At 37.1% G+C, this 20,393-nt stretch overlaps 1 protein-coding gene across 1 annotated transcript in view; it reads left to right on the top strand.

The window, feature by feature from the left end:
• Positions 1 to 20,393, top strand: part of LOC121416846 (MAM and LDL-receptor class A domain-containing protein 2-like) — a 161,850-nt gene that overhangs the window by 116,364 nt on the left and 25,093 nt on the right. The window contains exons 83-101 of the mRNA XM_041610363.1: positions 687 to 846; positions 1,659 to 1,948; positions 2,461 to 2,571; positions 3,034 to 3,232; positions 3,814 to 4,080; positions 4,942 to 5,069; positions 5,891 to 6,095; positions 7,527 to 7,783; positions 8,604 to 8,768; positions 9,531 to 9,780; positions 11,356 to 11,469; positions 11,850 to 12,091; positions 14,101 to 14,209; positions 15,489 to 15,629; positions 16,042 to 16,298; positions 17,395 to 17,485; positions 18,270 to 18,407; positions 18,862 to 19,059; positions 20,215 to 20,367. Of these exons, the coding sequence (XP_041466297.1) occupies positions 687 to 846; positions 1,659 to 1,948; positions 2,461 to 2,571; positions 3,034 to 3,232; positions 3,814 to 4,080; positions 4,942 to 5,069; positions 5,891 to 6,095; positions 7,527 to 7,783; positions 8,604 to 8,768; positions 9,531 to 9,780; positions 11,356 to 11,469; positions 11,850 to 12,091; positions 14,101 to 14,209; positions 15,489 to 15,629; positions 16,042 to 16,298; positions 17,395 to 17,485; positions 18,270 to 18,407; positions 18,862 to 19,059; positions 20,215 to 20,367 (3,475 nt within the window). The remainder of the gene's footprint in view (positions 1 to 686; positions 847 to 1,658; positions 1,949 to 2,460; positions 2,572 to 3,033; positions 3,233 to 3,813; positions 4,081 to 4,941; positions 5,070 to 5,890; positions 6,096 to 7,526; positions 7,784 to 8,603; positions 8,769 to 9,530; positions 9,781 to 11,355; positions 11,470 to 11,849; positions 12,092 to 14,100; positions 14,210 to 15,488; positions 15,630 to 16,041; positions 16,299 to 17,394; positions 17,486 to 18,269; positions 18,408 to 18,861; positions 19,060 to 20,214; positions 20,368 to 20,393) is intronic.

Here is a 20,393-nt window from a genome sequence, read left to right as displayed (position 1 = left end):
TACATAGCAAAGTGCGCATGCAACAATGATCTTGATTGGTGATTTCATTTAGGGATTAATCGCTAACCTTTGTGTTACGGCTCCCTGGTTAGATTATAGAACATGAGCCATTTTAATGGCGGTGCATGTTAATTATAGTAGGATCCTTCATGCTCAGGTAATGGAGGGGGAATGACCATAAAGGAGGGTCCTCGGAACAGGCTTCGGATCCACAAATGTTTGTGAAAACGCAGGTCCTTGCAACGGATCGCCTGCTTGTGAGTGCGTATGCATCCCTATGGAATGGGCATACGTGCATGGATGCAGCTAGCCCGGTGGCACGGGCGCCAGATGCACTCTCGCAGAGGCAATGGTCGGAGAGCTCTGCTTTTCACCAAAATGCAGCTCACTGTAGGGGATCAATCCGGCCGGAACGGCTTTACAAAAATATGTGAAGCTTTGGAACGGATTTCTTTCTTTTTTCTTGATAAGAAGAAAATGCTATGCCTTGGAACAAATCCACCACACATATACTGAGTGCCCCCCCCCCTGGGACCTACATGTACATATTCATGTTTCTTGATATGTCAAAATACACATTCTATATATCTCTAAAATGAATGTCTATATTTGATCAAACTTATCATCACACCATGTTATTAGTGACATCTGCATTGATTTTGCTTTGTGGACCTACATATTGTTAGGATCCAACATCAGGTTTCTGGCGGAAGGGATCTCTAGAAATATCTTCTACTTACCAGAATGTCTTCACCTTCAAGATCGATGTCCAGTCTGCTCTCTTGGATGAATACATTGCACTGGATGATGTCAAGGTCAATGATGGCCAGTGCACTGGACAACCAGGTTTGACCTGTCTATTATTTACTAATTTATTTATTTGTTTGCTTATGTATTCACTCATTCATTTATTCAGTTGTGTCTATATTTATTTAATAGTAGAGCAGTAGTAGAATTAATTGTATAAAGAATAGTAGTAATATGATAGCAGCAACAGTAGTAGTATTATATCAGTAGTGATAGTAGTAGTAGTAGTAATAGTACCAGTTGTAGTATGAATAGCAGCAGTAGTAGTAAGAAAATAAGTAGTAATAGTGGTAGAACTAATTGTATTAATAATATGTATGCATGTGTTTGTATTTTGACTTGTAAATATGTTAATAAATATGTAAAGAAGAAAAAAAAAGAATTATGAACATTAATAAGCATGGGCGAATTAGGCGAATTAGGGGTTAGGTCCACTTTAGACCATTCCGAGAAAAACCATGTTTTTTATTCTCACTTATTGCAATATTCTTATAAGAAACTAAATTGTCATGATGAACTACCCTATCATGTGAACATAAAATTTGGTATAGAAAAAATCTACCCGTCTTCATTTTTTTTCTATATATCTGAAAAAAATATCATTGTGGACCTAAACCCTTTTTGCTAGGTAAACAGGGGAGGGAGTGGCATGGGTTGTGCGCTCAGCCTCCTCCCCCCTTCAAACCCAGTCCACGTTCCCTGTTAGTAGTTGTAGTAGCACTAGTCTTCACAATACTGGTAGATGTGATAAAAGTTCTTGATGAATGTACTTGGACTTTACAATGAATTAAAAGTACATTCAGACTTTTGATTTCTTTGTCATTTTACTCTCTGTAAATTCCTTTTGCTAGGAACTTGCAATTTCGAGGTCGACACATGTGATTGGTCGAACGTGCAAACCGGAGACGAGATAGACTGGTTACGTCACAGTGGGTCAACCGGAAGTGTTTACACCGGACCGAACTTTGACCACACCACTGGGACGCCCTCTGGATGGTACATGTATATTGATTCAACCCGCGGCGGGCAGGGAACCCGTGCAAGGTTTGAGTCTTCAAGCATAGATGCGACCAATGGTGTTGCCTGCTTTTCCCTCTGGTATCACATGGTAGCAAGTGGCTCTAACTTTGGCACTCTGAATGTAAGTATATATCATTTGATATTGTTTTGTTAAGAAGAAAAAAGATCAGGGCCCCATCTTACAAAGAGTTACAATTGATCCAATCAATCGTAACTCAATGGAAAGCCATCAGTGTCATAATTTTTTCTACAGGAAATTTGCAAAATATCCTTTGTAAACAAAAGAGAACATCCCAAATTGTCAAGAAATCAATGAATTTATAGATATGCATTCATATCTATAAATTTTTTTTAGCAAACATGCATTTTGTTTGTTCACTTTGCTGGCTTTCCATAGTTGCGATTGATTTGATTAATAGCTACTCTTTGTAAGATGGGCTCCAGGTGTCTATAAAACAATCTTTGCAGAACATTTTTTTTAATTGATTGCTTTGACTACAATGTACAAACAATCGTGAAAATCAAGCATAAGATTAATTTGCTAACACTTGTTTCTTTTAACAATCTTTTAATGCTGTTATTGTTTTTAATTACAAAAAAATTGGCTTCGTGATTTTCTCTTGGTTATAACAGGTTGCATGGGAGACTGCTGATCGAACTGAAATATTACTGGCTTACACTGGCTCTCTACCTGACCAATGGAACTATGGTGAATTCAATCTCCAGACATCCACACAGTATAGGGTATGCTAACAAAACCTTGCTCTCTCATTTTTGTTCTGTATCTCTGTCTTTCTCTCTCTCTCTCTCCCTCTTGTTCTCTCTCTATAGCATGTCTACTCAAAGGTTGCAGAAAGAAAATATGATTTCCATTGATGTCTCATCAATGGAAATCATATTTTCTTCCGCAAACTTTGGTCACAATTTTTCCGTCTTCTGCTATCTCCATCCCCTCTATGTCTATATCTTTTTCTATCTCTCTCTCTTTACATATATGTATATATTAGAGATATTCATAATAAACATTATATCACAAGTAATTGATAAAAAATAGCTAAGATTTTATGCCAAAAATAATATATATTCTTTCTTGCTTTATTTATTTATCTCTCTATCTCTCTCTGATTTCTTGCTTTGTCTTAAATATTCTTATGCCCCTCAATGTTTTGTACAATGAATAAATATCTCTGTAAATGTGCTTTGTAGATCCTCATAGAGGGCATCCTATCGGCCCAAGGTTCTTCTGACATTGCGATTGATGATCTGATACTGTTCAATGGAGCCTGCAGCGGCCGGACCACGGAGCCTCCCTTCCCCTGTAACGACGGCTCACAGACTGTCCCAGGAAACCTGGTCTGTGATTGGTTCCCTGACTGCCAAGATGACTCTGATGAAGCTAACTGTGGTATGCAAAATAGAAAAATATCTGAGAGTTTGTAACGTAAAGATTAACAATTGTCTTGGTGTTTATTTTTATGATGGATCACACACAAAAACCAATGCAATCAATCATAGAAATTAGCTCCTGAAATCGATTACTAAGCTTTGGGTAATGGGCCCTTATGGACTTTATGTAATAGTGATCGAATGAGGGGCTCTTTTTTACGATTGATCATACATAATCAGTGCATCGGCCCAACAATCAATGGCTAAGCTTAATGTTAGCGGGCCCTAGACACCTTTTCAAAGATGCAATTGATGGTTTTTCAATGTCTTATTTTTCCTAAATAAGTGGTGCTTCATTCATTGTTAAGCAGAAAAATGCACAAAGCACACAAAAAGGTGAGAACGTATGCCTAAGATACAGAATTAAATGACATAAGGTGACTATTTACAACCCTGTTACGAAGCCATCCATCATTAATTCCCATTTTTTTCATTCTTAAACAGGTGCAAGGTATATTCCGGCAATTCTTTCCTGTAGATGTACTGAATGTTGAAATTAACCTGTCGGTTTTATGTCCGTCATTCTGACCTTAATAACAGGATCCTGCACATTTGAATCAGACCAGTGCGGTTATACCAACGACCCTACGGGCCTGTTTCCATGGATACTACAGGGAGGATCGACCACGCCCCCTCCCAGCCTCCCCTTACCCAGTTCAGATCACACAACTGGGTCTGGTTACTATATGGTGGTAGACTACACTGCACAGTCACAGAGCAGTGACTATGCAAGGCTACAGGGACCTCTTATACAGGAGACAAGTGCACGTTGCACCATGACCTTTTACTATGTCTTAAGTGGACAAAGTAAGTAATTTTGTTATATATCTTATTTTCTGTCAATGAACTTTTACTATGTCTTAAGTGGACAGAGTAAGTTATTTGTATTGATTTTATATCTGAAGTCTATCTCAATGTAAACATATCAACATTCAATACAGGAACAGGGGAACTGAGGGGGCTGAGGGACCGCCACCCCCCCCCCCTCCCCTTCTTACACACCCACACATGACTACATGTATGTGTTAGTGATTCTCTCTCTTTCTGTCCAGACCCCCCACTTCCAGTTCAGCCATGATTTAAGAAGTTGTCCATGATCTCATGAGTATTGAATCCAACCACCCCCCCTCCCTCTTTCTTAGATTCAGCAATTTATTTACATTATGACTAAAATTGTAGGAGAATATCAAATAATTCTTTGATACACACATAGAATATACATTCTAGGTGTGTATCAAAGAATTATTGGAAATTACTTTACATCTCTGTCATAATGTAAATGTATTAGTACACATGAGATTATAAAACTAATGTAACAAACTTATAAATGGAGTGCAGAAGATTAAAGGATATGTTAAGATTCTAAGATATGTAATCTGACAAAGTATTTTTTCCAGTATTATTAATTCTTAGTAACACTCCTGGGGCCCGTTGCAGAAAGAGTTGCAATCGATCGCAACTCTAAAACTCAAGCGCAACTTGATTTTCAACCAATCAACAGCACGCATTAGGGACTTGCGATTGATTTTTTGACTGGCGTTTAAATGCAACTCTTTCTGCAACGGGCCCCAGATTGGATATTAGTCATTTGCATTGGTAACTATACTGTGATCATGGTAAATACGGAAGGATTGAATTATCTTTTGCACATTAACTTTACTTTTTCAGGTGATTTAATGGTGTCTTTTAAATCCTCACCAAGCGAAGAGACGATCATCTATCGGCGATCAGAGCCCCGAGGGACAGCCTGGCAGCAAGCTGTCCTATACACTGGTCGAATTCAGTACCAACACACGGTATAGACTTGATTCTTATTTACCTCAGTATTATGTATTTTTAGTTATGATTTACGTGATCAAGGTGTTGAAATGACCATAAAAACAGTTGCCTCTGTCTGTGATCTAGAGAAATATTGTAAATCATTTAGAAAATCCATTTTTGAATTCACAGGGCGTTTTACGTAATGATAATGTTAAAGGCCTATCATCTATTCCAGTCAGTGAATACATTGTTGCTAATAATAGACATATAGTTGCTTAAACAGAAAAAAATATATGTAAAATGATTGTGATGACAATTATGAAAAGGACAATGATGGTGGTGATGATGATGAGGAGGATGATGATGATGAGGATGATGATGATGATGATGATGGTGATGATGGTGATGGTGATGATGATGATGATGGTGATGATGATGATGATGATGGTGGTGATGATGGTGATGATGATAGCATTGATCATGATGCATGATGATCAAAAAGATGATGATGATGATGATGATGATGATGATGATGATGATGGTGATGATGGTGATGATGATAATGATGGCGGTGATGATGATGATGATGATGATGATGGTGATGATGGTGATAATGATGGTGATGATGATAGCATTGATCATGATGCATGATGATCAAAAAGATAATGATGATGATGATGATGGTGATGATGATGATGAGATGCATGATGATAATGATGGTGATGATAATTATAATGACGGTTGTAATGATGGTGATGATAATTATTATGGTGGTAATTGTGATGGTTCTTATTCAGGTTATGCTAATGACAATGATAATGAGATAAAAGGAGATTTACTGAAACTTCTATTTCAGATCAACTTCCTCGCCCTTCCCAACCTCAGCAATCCTGGTATCATCGCCATCGATGACGTCGCCTTCATTAGCTGCTCGCTTCCTCGTCCGGAGACATCATGCGATATCGACGAGTTCCGATGCTCCAACAGAGCTTGCATCAACCTTGAGTTCCTTTGTGATTACGATGATGACTGTGGCGACTATTCTGATGAACTTCAATGCGGTTCGTATAAAGTGCCATACCACTTTAAAGTGCACCATCTGAAGTCCTAAACCACCTTGTGTGGAGCCAGCATCCTTTGCCAGGGTGCAACACTTATTATTCTAAATTCATACTCAGTGCAAGAATGAATAGTTTCCTTTCATTCATCACACCATTCCATTTGCCTGGAATTTAATTGTTTTTACTATGCCTCAGAATATTCTTGTTTTTCAATATATAGTTCAGTGGACCATCCTATTTTAACCCTATCTAGGCCGGGGTATTTTTGGAGTTCACATGGCCGCCCCCCCCCCCTTGAGATCTCGGCCGGTAACCGCGTGCTCACACCGAAAATCAATATGCATGTTGTCTGGGACATATTGTACAAAATTATATAGTAATATATTCCATGCAAATTGCTATGAAGTGATTATGCTAATTTATGCGTAATTAGTATGCGAAATCATGCTTTGCCCTCTATCTCCCTAAATAAGGCTCCAAATGTTCTAATTTTTGGTATAAAAACTCTTTGAGGTGTTCTTAGCGAGTTTACATGAACAAAATTCCGATATCGGACCAATTTCTTATGTATTATATCGTTTTTTGCAACTTCTTATGTGTTTCTTTTTTTTTACCTTTTGTTTTTCATTATTTTTTTCAATGAAATTTGTTTTGGACTCTTCTGAGATCATAAACAGCATAAAATAAATACATTTAGACCAGTAAAACTAAAACTAAGCATACATTTATGATATTTGGTTGAAACACAATTTGCATTGACTTGTACACAAAATCACATTTTTTATCAATTTTTGGTCTGACATACACTTTCATAATGTTGCATAATTTTGGAACCGCGTTCCCGGGTGATGCAAAACTGGTCTCAAAAGTTGCGCAAGACTTAAAAGTAAAAATTCAGCGAATGGTGCGGTCAAAAAAAATTCACACAGTGAAAATATTACACAGAGCGTTCAGGGAGGGCCTCCGAGGCCCCCCAGCCTGGATAGGGTTAAGCCAAAATCACAATATATTTCACATCGTTTGAAGAAAGGGATTATGAGTTAAGATTATTCTCATGTACATTGGCCTTTGGCAGAATATTCATTTTGTTCAGAGTTTATTGCCCTTTTAACAGGCTAAAAAGTAATCCCCTCTCCAACAGAATTAAACAAAAGCAATATAAAAACTAGATACACAATGCATGATAATGATAATGATCATCCTGATGATAGTTTACAAGTCAACTGAAAAAGCGACGGTATAGACATAGGCCCGGTAATTATGAATAACCAAGATGAATTTTTTTGTGATACAAAGGGTTGATCCAGTACGTCCTCTTGCCTTTCATAGATCAGACTTAATATTGTTAATTTTTTGTAGCTACCAAGCCAGTCAATAGTTATGGTTATTGCGATCTTTCTATGATATTTTGATCCAATTCTATTTTCTTAGATTCCACATCCTTTACTGGCCGATGTGATTTCGAGACCGATCTCTGCTCCTTCGCCCCTCTCCCCGGTGACTTCGCCTGGACCCGTACGTCGGCCGCTCTTGTCGCTGACCAGTCGTACGCCCCAACCCGGGATCATACTACGAATAATAAAGGAGGATTCTATCTGCTGGCGGATAGCTTGGGAAGGCAGAGGGGTGATGTTGCCAGGGTTGTATCCCCTGTGTTTGAAGCAACAGGACTCATCACCACCTGTACTGTGAGTTTTAATTCTTTTTTTCTCTTTTCCACTCTATAAAATTTATTTCTCAATACATATTTTCTTCTGGATGTGATTGGCTTTACTTTGGAATTACTCCTTTGTATTCTATTTCATTGGTTCTTTTTATATCATTCTTTTTAACTTCTTATCCGTCATCTCTCTCTCCTGCTCCCTCTAGTTCTTTTTATATTCTTTCGTTCAATTTTTCTCCTCCATTTCCTCTCCTGCTTTATATCTCTATTTATCCTATTCCCTCTCCCCCACCTTGTTTCTTGTTCCTTTTTCATATCTTATTTTTCATATCATGTCTTTTACTTCTTTATTTCTCTTTTCCTCTTTGTCAATATTATTCTTCAATACTCTCTTCTGCTTTTCTTCCCTGTTTTTCTTTGGATGTGATTCGGGGGATTTACTTTGAGACTCCTCCCTTACCGTTTTCTTTTTCATCATTCTATTTTGAATTATGATATTTAAGTTTATATTCACTACTTTCTCTTGCCTTTTCTATCCTCCTTGTTCCCCAGTCTCTCTTTTTTTTAACTTTAACTTGCTAAATTCCTTTTCCTTCACTGCATCTGTTATATGCTTCTTCCCCATCCCCAACTGTTTGTCTTATTTTCTTCATCCACCCTTCTCTCTATCTATATATTTCACAAAATCATTTTTCTGTATTACTTTTTGTTGTTTTTGAATTCTTGTTTATTTTCAGTGATACTAAATGTACTCAAAATGGTTGATAAGGCTTACCATCATGTTTTGAAATTGAAAAAAAAGAGATTAATCACATTCTCATTTTCACTTTGGTATTTGTCCTCAGATACGGTTCTTTTTCTCTGCCTTTGGCCCTGACGTCGGAGTATTCAACGTCTACACGCGGTACACAGTAGGAGGACCTTTGACGTTGTTATTAACTATTAGTAACTACGCTATAGATAGTTACACATTCTTTACGGAATCCATCATTACAAATGCTGACTATCAGGTTTGTATGTTTTCTTTCAAAGAATGGTTTTATTTGTCAGGCTATCTTTCTGCTGAATTCCATGGTTCCAATTTTGTTCAAGGACGGGTCGGGCAGTTGTGTAACGGCAAATATTTGGAGGGAGCCGAGTTTTGTATAGAGGCTATTTTTTTCTAAATAATGTTTCTATGATAATCTCAATAGATATCGTGTGTAGAAATTTGCTTTATGTTTATTGCTTGTATCGAAATGTACAAAACCAAACATTATATTGGAATCATTGGAAATGGAAATTAACTAAATAAAATTAAATGAAATTATAAAACTAGTTACAATTGATGCTGACTTCTCAAATTTTCTCAGAGAGCATTGTTGGCTCAGTCAGTAACCCTTCTGCCTGTCTAACCATAGATTTTGAGCTCAAGTCCACCCCTGGTGGATGACTGAAGCCAGTGCGATGTGTCTAAACGTCTCTTCCATGTTTCATAGATGCAGAATATGTTACAGTGGAAAACACCCCATCTCTCGGATAGGACGTGAAATGGAGGCCCGTGTAGAGGAGAATCCCCACCTTTGCACGCTAAGAACCAACTGCACTCTTCGTATAAGAGTAGGGGAAAACCCTGGTATAGTTGTCCTCCTGCCTGCATTCCCCCAATCAGTTATATCCGGAGGAGAGACCTGCAGGTCATAGTGATTCCATTTGCTTTTCACCTACCAGGCACAGGTGAAGCGAAACAAATAATAATAAAATGTAACATATTAATATTTTTCATTACAAAGGTGGTGATGGAGGCGGTGGTTGGTGACGGACAGAGTGCAACAATCGCCATCGACGATATCAGTTTCTTGAACTGCCCCCTTTCGACTCAGACCTCCCTCCCCGGGGGCTCGACGCCCCCTATCCCCACAACCCGGCCTGCCTGTCCATCCTCGAGTGACTTCAGCTGTGGGGAAGGGACATGCGTACAGCAGGCTCAGTTGTGTGATTTCATTGAGCAGTGTCCGAATGGAGCTGATGAAAAAATTTGTGGTTGGTTGATATTTCTTTAGAATTTATTCACACAGTAATAATGATAATAATAATAGCCAATTTTTATAGAGTGCTTTTCCCAGAATGGCTCAAAGCGCATTACATCATATTATTACCCCGGTCATTGGATTCATTTCAATCCCGCACGAAAAGTGCACAATTTCCACTCCAAGGGGAGCATTCCTTGCATTCATCGCAGCCTTATCATGGCACAGGCAAAACCAAACTTACAATACCTTTCGCATCCTACTGGGTACCCATTTAGCACCTGGGTCGAGAGTGGAAAAGTGTAGATTTGCCAAAGGACACTAGACTGCTGGGATTCAAACACACGACCCTCTGTTTACGAGGCGAGAGTCTGAACCACTACACCAAGGCTCTTCCACAGTAAAAGGGGAAGTTCACCCTGACAAAAAGTTTATTGTAAAAATAAAAAAATGATTTTTCGATCAAAATCCATCAAAGAATAAAAAGCTGATATAAGTTTAATTATTTGAATTATGACGTCAGATCCTATGGTAAAAACGCAAGTCAGTGTCATTTTCTCAGAAAATTTAAAATATGTTTCTATTGAAGCTTCAGTATATGAATACACAAAGCAGTTCATACTTGCTCGCAAAAAGAAAATAAGACATGTCATCACAAACTATTAAAAAATGAAAATATGCATATATGTACGTTTCACATGGGGCAGCTGCTCGTCACAAATCGAAAACTGGAAATTCTGATAACTTTCTTAGGGGGTGTTGCAAGAAAATATTTGCGACCAATTGCAAATATTCTGTTGCATTCTTACAACTGATAGACCAATGTTACCTGTAGCAAATCAGATTAAACTTCTCGTTTCAAGGAGCAGATTAGCAATCAATCACTAATTTGCAATTAACTGCAAGACATAATTTGATTTAGGGACCAAAAATAGACTTGCAATTGATCGCAAGTTTCTTGCAATACCCCATTAAGCTATAATGGATTTTCCAGCAAACCTTCACCAATATTTAATAACCTGGGGCCCGTTGCAGAAAGAGTTGCGTTTAAATGCAAGTCAAAAAATCAAACGCAAGTCCCAAATGCGCGCTGTTGATTGGTTGAAAATCAAGTTACGCTTGATTTTTAGAGTTGCGATCGATTGCAACTCTTTCTGCAACGGGCCCCTGGGGGATGTTCCATAAAGCTGTTTGTAAGTTACGAGTGACCTTACAATTGACTTGTGATCCTTTCTTGTGATGAACACAAGATTTCCATTGGCATTGAGCCTAAGGAAGGGTCACCAGTAAATTGGGTGCAGCTAAATAACTTTCACATGGCTTTATGCATGACTAAACCTTAAGCGTTCTTAGGGGCTACATAGGGTAATATAAAACAAATCACAACAGATTATCGGTTGTCGTTATGAAATATGAATGAAAATTTGTAGATATAAATTTCTTCAAATTTCAATACTGATTTATATTATTCAATGTAGTTATGTTTTATTAATGTATGAAATGATTCTATATTGATATTTTCTGTTGGAAATAGAATCCAACTTGAAGTTGAATATAAATTTGAATGATTCTTATTTTATGTTTTCAGGGAACTGTGAATTTGACAATGATTTCTGTAGAGGAGATAACTTTGGATGGCAGCGAACTTTGGCAGGATCAGGCGGTGATTCTTTGGACCGCGACCACTTCTACGACCCTCTTGGTATGCTTCCATTTTATATCAAGGGGGCAACAGGAGTATAAGGTTGACCCCCCCCCCCTCTTGATTTTAATTTGAATTTAACTTTTTTTTAACGAACATATAAAAAATGTCACTGTCAACTATATTTAAATCACATATGAACAAAAAATCCTGGAAATCAGGTTAATCCTTAGATATTCAGTGAAAACAATTTTCATTGGGGCAGATGCCATAGAGCTATGTTTCTGCACAAGGCCTTTCAAAATTAATCCAAATTGTTGGGTCCAAATTTTAATGAAATTTCTTTCATTTAGATAAAAATCTGTTTTAGGATCAATCATAGATGATTAAGCTTTTATTTTACATATACTTTCCACTTCTTCGAATCTATCATTTCCCAGTGCCTGGATGGTACCTCCAGAACATCTTTGGCTACAACTCCTTTGTGACCCCTGACCTTGGTCCTACGGGGTCAAGATGTCAGGTCACATTCTACTATTACATGAGCAGTGACCTTGAGCTGCTTGAAGTGAGGGCGTACCTTATCGACGGGGACCAAATCTTCCTGGTGAGGGGGACGGAGAACCCAGGAACGTGGCAGCAAGGGGTTGGGTATATCGGAGAGCATAATGGTAGAATACAGGTACGATACTCGTGATGATAGATTGATTGATTGGTGGGGATTTTTTACCCAATTGCTAAGAAAGCATAAATGCTTGTAAGCAAGCAACCAGAGGACCAACGGCTTAAGGTCCTCTCCAAAGGACCTGGTAATTAGGATTAATGCCTTACCAAAGGGCACTAGCACACCAAGTGGGAATCGAAGCCCGGGTCACCGGAATATGAATCCCCCGCTCTACCGACTGAGCTATTGCGCCTCCTTTCATTGAATTGATCTTGAAATTAAATCCTAACACTCTTGACAGCATTCAAGTAAAGATCCCATTTCATAAAGTTTGTTAAAGTAGCAAATTTGCAATTAAATTTGAAGATGGTAGAATACAGGTAAGATTCTCATGATGATAGATTGAATTTATCTCTTAAGATTGAATAGATGAATAAATTGAATTAATCTATAAAGACCCACCTTTTTAATTCCCAATATTATATTTATGCCATTTTGTGTTTTAGATTATAAATGCTGTAAACTCTTTAGGTATTCTTGTAGCTCCGGTAGATGGTATAAGTTTTTTTATTATTTATTATTATTTCATTGTAATGTGCATAGAGAATTAAGTATCAATTATTTTGCGCTTGATTATTATTTTTATCATTATATTTAATCCTTGAAACTCTTGACAGCAAAATTCAGTTAAAGGTCCCGTTTCATAAAGTTTGTTAAAGTAGCAAATTTGCAATTAAATTTGAAGATGGTAGAATACAGGTAAGATTCTCATGATGATAGATTGAATTTATCTCTTAAGATTGAATAGATGAATAAATTGAATTAATCTACCAAGATCCACCTTTTTAATTCCCGATATTATATTGTGTGTATGCCATTTATTTTTTTAGATTTATAAATGCTGTAAACTCTTTAGTTATTTTTCTATCTCCTGTAGAAGGTATAAGTTTAGTTTATTTCATTGTAGTGTGCAATAAGAATAAGGTATTATTTTGTACTTGATTAATCTAACATTATTTTTATCATATAATCCTTGAAACTCTTGACAGCAGAATTCAGTTAAGGGTCCCATTCATAAAGCTTGTTAAAGTGGCAAATTTGCAGTCCAATTTGAAGATTATTGAAATAATGTTATTGGCTGACTAGAAACTTGACTTGTTAAAGAAATAGTGCAATTGTATAAGTTTTTTATGAAACATGATCTAATCCATTTAGCATCCAAATCTAAGAACACCAAAGTCTTTATCTAGGCCGAAGTGAATTATCTATGGGATGATGTTGCTCAATCATGAGTGTATGGTATGTGCAACATATATCCTAGAAACTCCACCCAAGCAGGCTTAAAATGGTCTCATTGGGCATACACAAAAGTGATATAATTTTTCTTGATTTACTTGAAATGAACTACCGTCTCATATTCACATACATGTACTCTATCAAATATATCTTGATATTGACTAATAGTCCAGAGTCAAAGGTATCACTTCCCCCCCACCCCCCCCCCCCCTTTACGATTTCAGAGTTGTTTTTTGGATGATCCCAAAGAACCTTTGCATCAAGGAAAAAATAATGTAATCTTTACGATTGCATAGCTATGTTAAACTGAATCTATTCATTTTATTTTTGTATGAACAAATTATCCTAATTCATGCATGAAATTAGATTTTGACTGTAGATAACGTTAAAGCCCCTCAAACTGCTGTTTGGGGATTCGGTTTCAATCATGTAGAAAAGCGATCAAATAAAAATACTTTTAGTGTATCATGCACAGATATTCATGCACCTGTTAAAAATCCGCCTGTTGTACATCATGAATTCATTTTATGATTAATTTTAATGTTTTATATTGTTTTACAATGCATACTATGTTATTTGTATTATATTTGTTTGTTGGATGTTGAAATAAATGAATTAAAATGAAATGTATTTCTTTGGTTTTTTTGTTTTTTACATTACATTTTGTCTATTCTTTCTTATGGAAATTATGGGCATTTATTAATCTAGATGTTCCTCCTTTTGTCTCACAGGTGAGCTTTGATCATGTCTATCTGAATCCTGTCCAGCCTACCACATACACTGTTGCCTTAGACGGTATCTCCTTCCTTAACTGTGCTGCTAGTCAAACTATTTCATCAGGTAGGCCAACTAGTTTCTTGAAATGTTGATAAAGTTGGATATGGGCCCCATTTCATTACGAGTTAAAATCACTGGCATACAGATGGAGGGCTTGAGAGGCCATGGACCCCCAAAATGTTCACAAGCAATAAAAAAGGAGAAGAAAAAAGAAAATGATAGAATGTTGTATTATTTTCTGAATAATATGTCAAAATCTATCGCAAATTTATTTTTTTGTATTAAAAATGTCAAATTTCTGCTCACTTGAATCACTCGCTCGCATCTTTTTTTATTTTACCAGATATGCCAGGCCCCCTCAACATTTTGGGCTCAATATGCCGCCATTACTACTATTGTAACTATGCCATTATTATGGCAACTGCCATAATTACATGCCTCAGGAGCGAATCACCCTCGTGGTTTCCCTGGAAATTGCCATTGTTCTGATTTTATGACAACGACCCCGCTATGCACATATTTGTATTATGACAACTTTCCAATATTGAAACTACCATATAAATTTGTAATTTGATTGTGTCCTGAGCCTTTTGGTATTTACTATAATGATGAAGTTCTCATAAAAGTTAATCTTAATTTGCTTCTTCGCCACCGAGAAAAAAAATAGAAAAAGTTTGTTGTATAGTTCTGTGATTAAAACAAATATAGCTGACACTGCTCTTTTTTATTTAAGTCTTTATTCCAAGAATTGTTTTAAAAGAAGTTGTATTACTTCCAGAATTTATTCCAATTATTTTTTATTTTAAAACTTTTATTCGATTTCCTTATGTACAAAAAAATGTAGGCAAACACAATAGTAATTGGCTTACATTGTTGTGCATGATATGATACCATGTACTTAATTGTACGAAATTTGTGAAATCGAACAAAGTAAATCAAGTGTATGAATGAATTTGCTTTGTTTGTTTTATTGCCTCTCCCACCAGAGATGAAGGCAAGAATAGGGAATCCAAATGTTGTCCGTCCGTCCATCATTAATGTTATGAAACATGTTATAACTCCATAACCATGAGTGACTTTTCAACTAAACTTAGTTGGTAGATGTACCTAGGGGACCTGCATGTGATGCTGCAGTCGAGGTCACATGGTAAGGTCAAAGGTCATTTTGACGTCAACTTAAATGTTCATGTGCAAGACTCTTCAGACAAATGTTATTCCATCCCAGTTATTTCACAATGAACTTTTGATACAACTCTGTTGCGTGCCCTCGCAAATCCCGATATTTCTGGCTATTTTCACAAGTGGGTGAAACACAACATCGCTTCTGCCTTGTATTGTTTAGATTTGAACTGTACATTCGAGCAAGATTTATGTGGGTACTTCCAAGTTCCAAGTCCTGATGATGATTTTGATTGGACCAGGAACAGGGGATCAACCGGAACTACTTCTACAGGACCATCATTTGACCATACCACTGGAACAGGTATATTGATTCTATTTTGTTCTTAAATGGAGGATAAAAAAAGGAAGATAGAAATTTGAAAAGGGTGAAAAAACACATTTTCCATTTTCATTGAGTGGATTGTTTGAGTATTATAATTCATGTCTGTTAAAAGCATTTGGTTATATTGCTTTACACATGAATATCTGAATATAGCCGCTATATTGAAAGAATTATTTGGCGTCCCAATAATTCTTTCAATTTAACATGCAGTTCATGTACACAATTGTTCAAAAGAAAGGATTGATATTCCAACTTTATATTAAAAATTTAATGAGCATTTGGTTTTGGAGAATTGTTACCTCAGAATTTACAAAAAATTACAGTTTGCAAGTATTTTTATATTCAGCAGAAAGAGAATACTTCCATTGATTTTTATTTTGACTTTTTACAGGTTATTACATGTACACTGAAATGAATGGAAACTCTAATGGCGAGAAGGCCCAGCTGGAGTCCCATCCACAGCCACCCCCAGATGATAATGGAATCTGCCTGAGTTTCTATTACCACATGTATGGGCCGTATGTGAACACGCTCAATGTTGTGTTAAAAGAGGGGAGTTTAGAGACTTTGATCTGGATGCGCAAGCAGACGCAAGGAAATCAATGGCTACTTGCTCAGCGGACTATTAAAACATCTTCGAGTTGGGCAGTGAGTATATTCTTCTAATATTATGGGCTCTTTCAGATGAGTTCTTCATTTTGTCCAAACTAGTTTGATTCTCTTCTTCATTGTTAACCACTACCATTTGCAATTATCTCCAGATTTCGATAAGGTATAAAATGATCAACAATGAGGCTTGTTCCACAACTGTCATGCTGAGTTAATGAATCTTTTGTATATTGGTTTTTCCATCAGCATGATGCTGCTAAATAAAATGTTCCAAAGTAAACTGGGTTACGTTTGGTTATATTCAAGAAAAAAAGATTATGTCATTAAAATATCTTGTGAAGGCATATTTGTTATGTGTCGTTTGTTTGCATAATTCAAACTTGAGTTGTTGAGTACCGGTTGAGCGGCAAAAGGTCCCTAATGTTTATTATCAGGTGGCTAGTGATTCTTTCATGATATTCAGGTGATGTGAAATAATTGTTCACTATTTTGTGTAAAGGAGAATCACCACCTTTGCATGTTAATAACCCACTGCACTATTCGAATAAGAGTAGGGGGAAACCCCGGTGAAGTGGTCCACCTGCATTCCCCAACCAGTTATCGGGAGGAGAGACCTGCGGGTTACAGTTCTGTGTTTGCGCCCTTCTTGGCGACCCAAATTGGCTGGCTCCAATGTGCCATTGAATGTCTTTGACAGATTTATGGCGCTATACAAATGCTGTGCATCATCATCATTATCATCTTAGATTGATTTTAATCTGTTAGTAATCCTTGCATTTTTAAGTTATGGCCAAGTGGATTAGTCTCTAGACTTTGAAACAGAGGGTCGTGGGTTCAAATCCCAGCCATGGCGAAGTTTCCTTCAGCAAGAAATTAGTCCAAATTGTGCTGCTCTCAACCCAGCTAAGGTGAATGGGTACCTGGCAGGAATTCATTCCTTGAAATGCCGAGCACGTAAAAGCTGCTTGAGCTACATGTAGGTGAACGCTAAACTGTTTTAATATTGATAAAGCTGTTATTCAAGTCTGTAATCGTGTTTTTTGGACAGGCTTGGGCTCCGGTTGTACTTTTCAAAATATAAACAGATGATTATGATGAATGAATTTTGATATAAGGGTTTTTTTTCAATTTTCAGATTGTCTTTGAAGCTTTCCGAGGAGCAAACAATTTTGGAGATATTGCAATTGATGACGTCATTTTCTATCCAGGACCTTGTCCCTTATCAAGTAAGATGATATGCAATTGATTCTTTTTTTTTTCTTCTTCTTTCTGTCTTTAAATGTCATGATAATATAAATAACAAAGCAACCACTTGATATATTTTTTAATGAACTGATAAGCCTAAATAAAGATGTCAGCTAAATGAATAGGTACATTAATATTCGCTTAGGCCAAAATGTATGAAAATGGAATTTGCTTAGTCCATTGGTTAGTTAGCCTAATCCTTCAAAGCCAAATGCTTCATGGACTAAATTTGCCACGGTGGTTTGCTGGCTTGCTGTCATGAATATGGGCCAGAAAGGTAATTCTGAATGCATTTTGCATTAAGCCTAATATTGTCTTACAAATACAATTTTTTGTTCATCTTTATACAGCAGTTGCATTTGCCTCTCTTTCCACTTAACCCTATCTAGGCCGGGGTATTATGGGAGTTCATATGGCCGGGGGGGGGGGGCCTCCCAGGTCAAAAAATTCCCCGCGGCGAAAATATTGACAGGCCCCTCCCCCTTTCCTGGATAGGGTTAAACATCCCCTAAGCCTTAAAAGGGGAAATACAAAGAATAAAAAAAGAGGGTGAAATGAAAATAGAAATCATTTTATTTCATGCTTGATTTACAGCAAAAGCTGAAATGTGCATAAGCTACAGCAATTCTTAATGCAAAATAATATCAAAATCGCATTACAAAACCATAAACAAGTAATGAAGAAATATAAAATCAGTAATACTTTTGGAGGGCAATGAATGCAAACGTATACAAAATAGGGTTTTTGTTTTTCATAACTTCTTAGATGAGTGTGACTTTGAGTTTGGACTATGCGCTTGGTCACAAGGAAGAGACGATGATTTTGATTGGTCGATTGGCAGTAATGGTTCTCCAGCTGCTGGAACAGGACCACCAGTGGATCACACCACAGGAACCGCTCAAGGTACGGTAATACCTATAAATAGGGAAACTATCCACTAAACAAACATTTGGAACATCTCGTACACCTGATAAGTCAAATTAGTCAACCAATGGGCTTCTACTCCAAAATTAGTCTGAGATCGATGCCATGTCCTCCAACGAATCATGTAATCTTTTCGTACTTAACCATGGCAACAGATGTCAATTTGGCGCACTGTGACAAAAGCACACATTAGCATTTGACATTTTTTTTAATATACGCGGTAAATAAGCGTAATTTATACAGGAAATCTTCAAAAGCCTTTGGTTAAACCGAGGGTTTTTAAAGTCACCTTTGTGTATTCTGGCTTTAATGTTTAGCACAAGAGTGCAGGTTTTTCCATCGGAGCAAGTGTCATGGAACCCATATGTGGCAAAGACAATGATATGTATTCTCAATACCACTACCAATTAATCATGTCATGTCTGTCTTACAGGTATGTTCGCATACATGAGCACAGCGCCACCACGCTCTCAAGGCGAGTTTGCTCGCCTGGTCAGCCCTGTGTTTCAGCCCACCTCCACACAATGTCTTTCTTTCTGGAGCCATCTCGATGGCGATGGTGTCGGAATGTTGAATGTATGGGCGCATGATCTCGTCAGTGATGTATACACTAAGCTGTGGACACAAAATGGTATGGATGTTCACAGATACTTATTTTTTCTCTCTCTCTGTAGGTTGATTTTTACTCCGACCAAGTCAATCATTTTAGTAGTTTTCATGGAAAATAGAATTTAGAGGGTGTAATTTCCTCACAATATGATGACGAATGCAATTAGGAATATTACTGCAAAGAAAAAAGTTGAGTCATTCAACATTACTTTTCTTTTAATTTTCTTTCGCATCTTAATTTTCCTGTTTATCAATTGTACCTCATAATAACCAATTAATCCTCTGAAATTTGATTTTATTCTAAATCTGGTGCAACAAGCTTATTCCAAACCTTGTCCAAAAACTTTATCTTTGTAAGAGTACCGTTCTACTGAACTACTTTGGCCCAACTCACCTTCAAGTAATATAAGGTTAGATGAAAATTATAGAAATGTATCAATAAATTCCCAGAAAATTTAAAGATTATTATTTCTGTTTATTCTGAACCTGGTGTCTCAATATATAAAAGTTCGGAGACTAATCCACTTGGCCACAACGCTTGAAAATAATTGTTATGGAATTATTTAAAACTGATTATTTTTATGATGACCTTTATGAGCATCAAGTACCGTTCCACTATTACCATGTTGGTACGATTTGACAATCCTTCAAATCAGATAGGATCTGGGACAAATGATTATCGGGAGTCAGCGAAAATTAATTTGCAGTAATAAAAATCTTCCGAAGGAACGGGGTATTAATTACGTTCACATGCCACTGTTAGTACCCAAGAAAAAACCTGATTACGCTCATCACATGACTGCACGCTATGTCATCTACGCTTTTCCCGCTTCCCCCACAATTCGAAAGGAGCGTTTTCTGATTCAGAAGATCGGCATGAATTGTTGAACACGTGTTGAAAGTTTCTAGCTGATCTCGCCGATCTGAATATTAAGCCTGCTGTTACCCCATTTTAACAGCATGGTAATCATGCTGCCCTTGATTTTGACTGATTCCTTTCCCGCTCTCCCTCGGTCTAATAACCAGGATGGATTGTAGTTTCAAATCAGGATAGAGGAACGGGGGCTTTGATACATGAGCCTGCTGCAAACAATGTTTAACTGTTGAGGTGTACAGCTTTGATCAGGTCAGATTGGTTAATTTTGTGAAGTTTTAAGCATATTTCCCCCAATTGCAGGACATGACCACGATGCATGGCATCACGGACGTGCTACCCTATCAGCTTCGCATCCGTATGAGGTTATCATAGAGGGCATCCTAGGATCTAACCCTGTTGGAACTATTGCCCTTGATGACGTCAAAATATCTGATGGGCCATGTCCCCGAGCTGGTAAATATTTGAATGTATAATTCCTC

Source organism: Lytechinus variegatus, chromosome 6, assembly GCF_018143015.1.
Source record: "Lytechinus variegatus isolate NC3 chromosome 6, Lvar_3.0, whole genome shotgun sequence".
Taxonomy (NCBI): Eukaryota; Metazoa; Echinodermata; class Echinoidea; order Temnopleuroida; family Toxopneustidae; genus Lytechinus; species Lytechinus variegatus.
The sequence above is the reverse complement of the archived record's forward strand: the minus strand, read 5'-3'. Positions and strand labels throughout refer to the sequence as shown.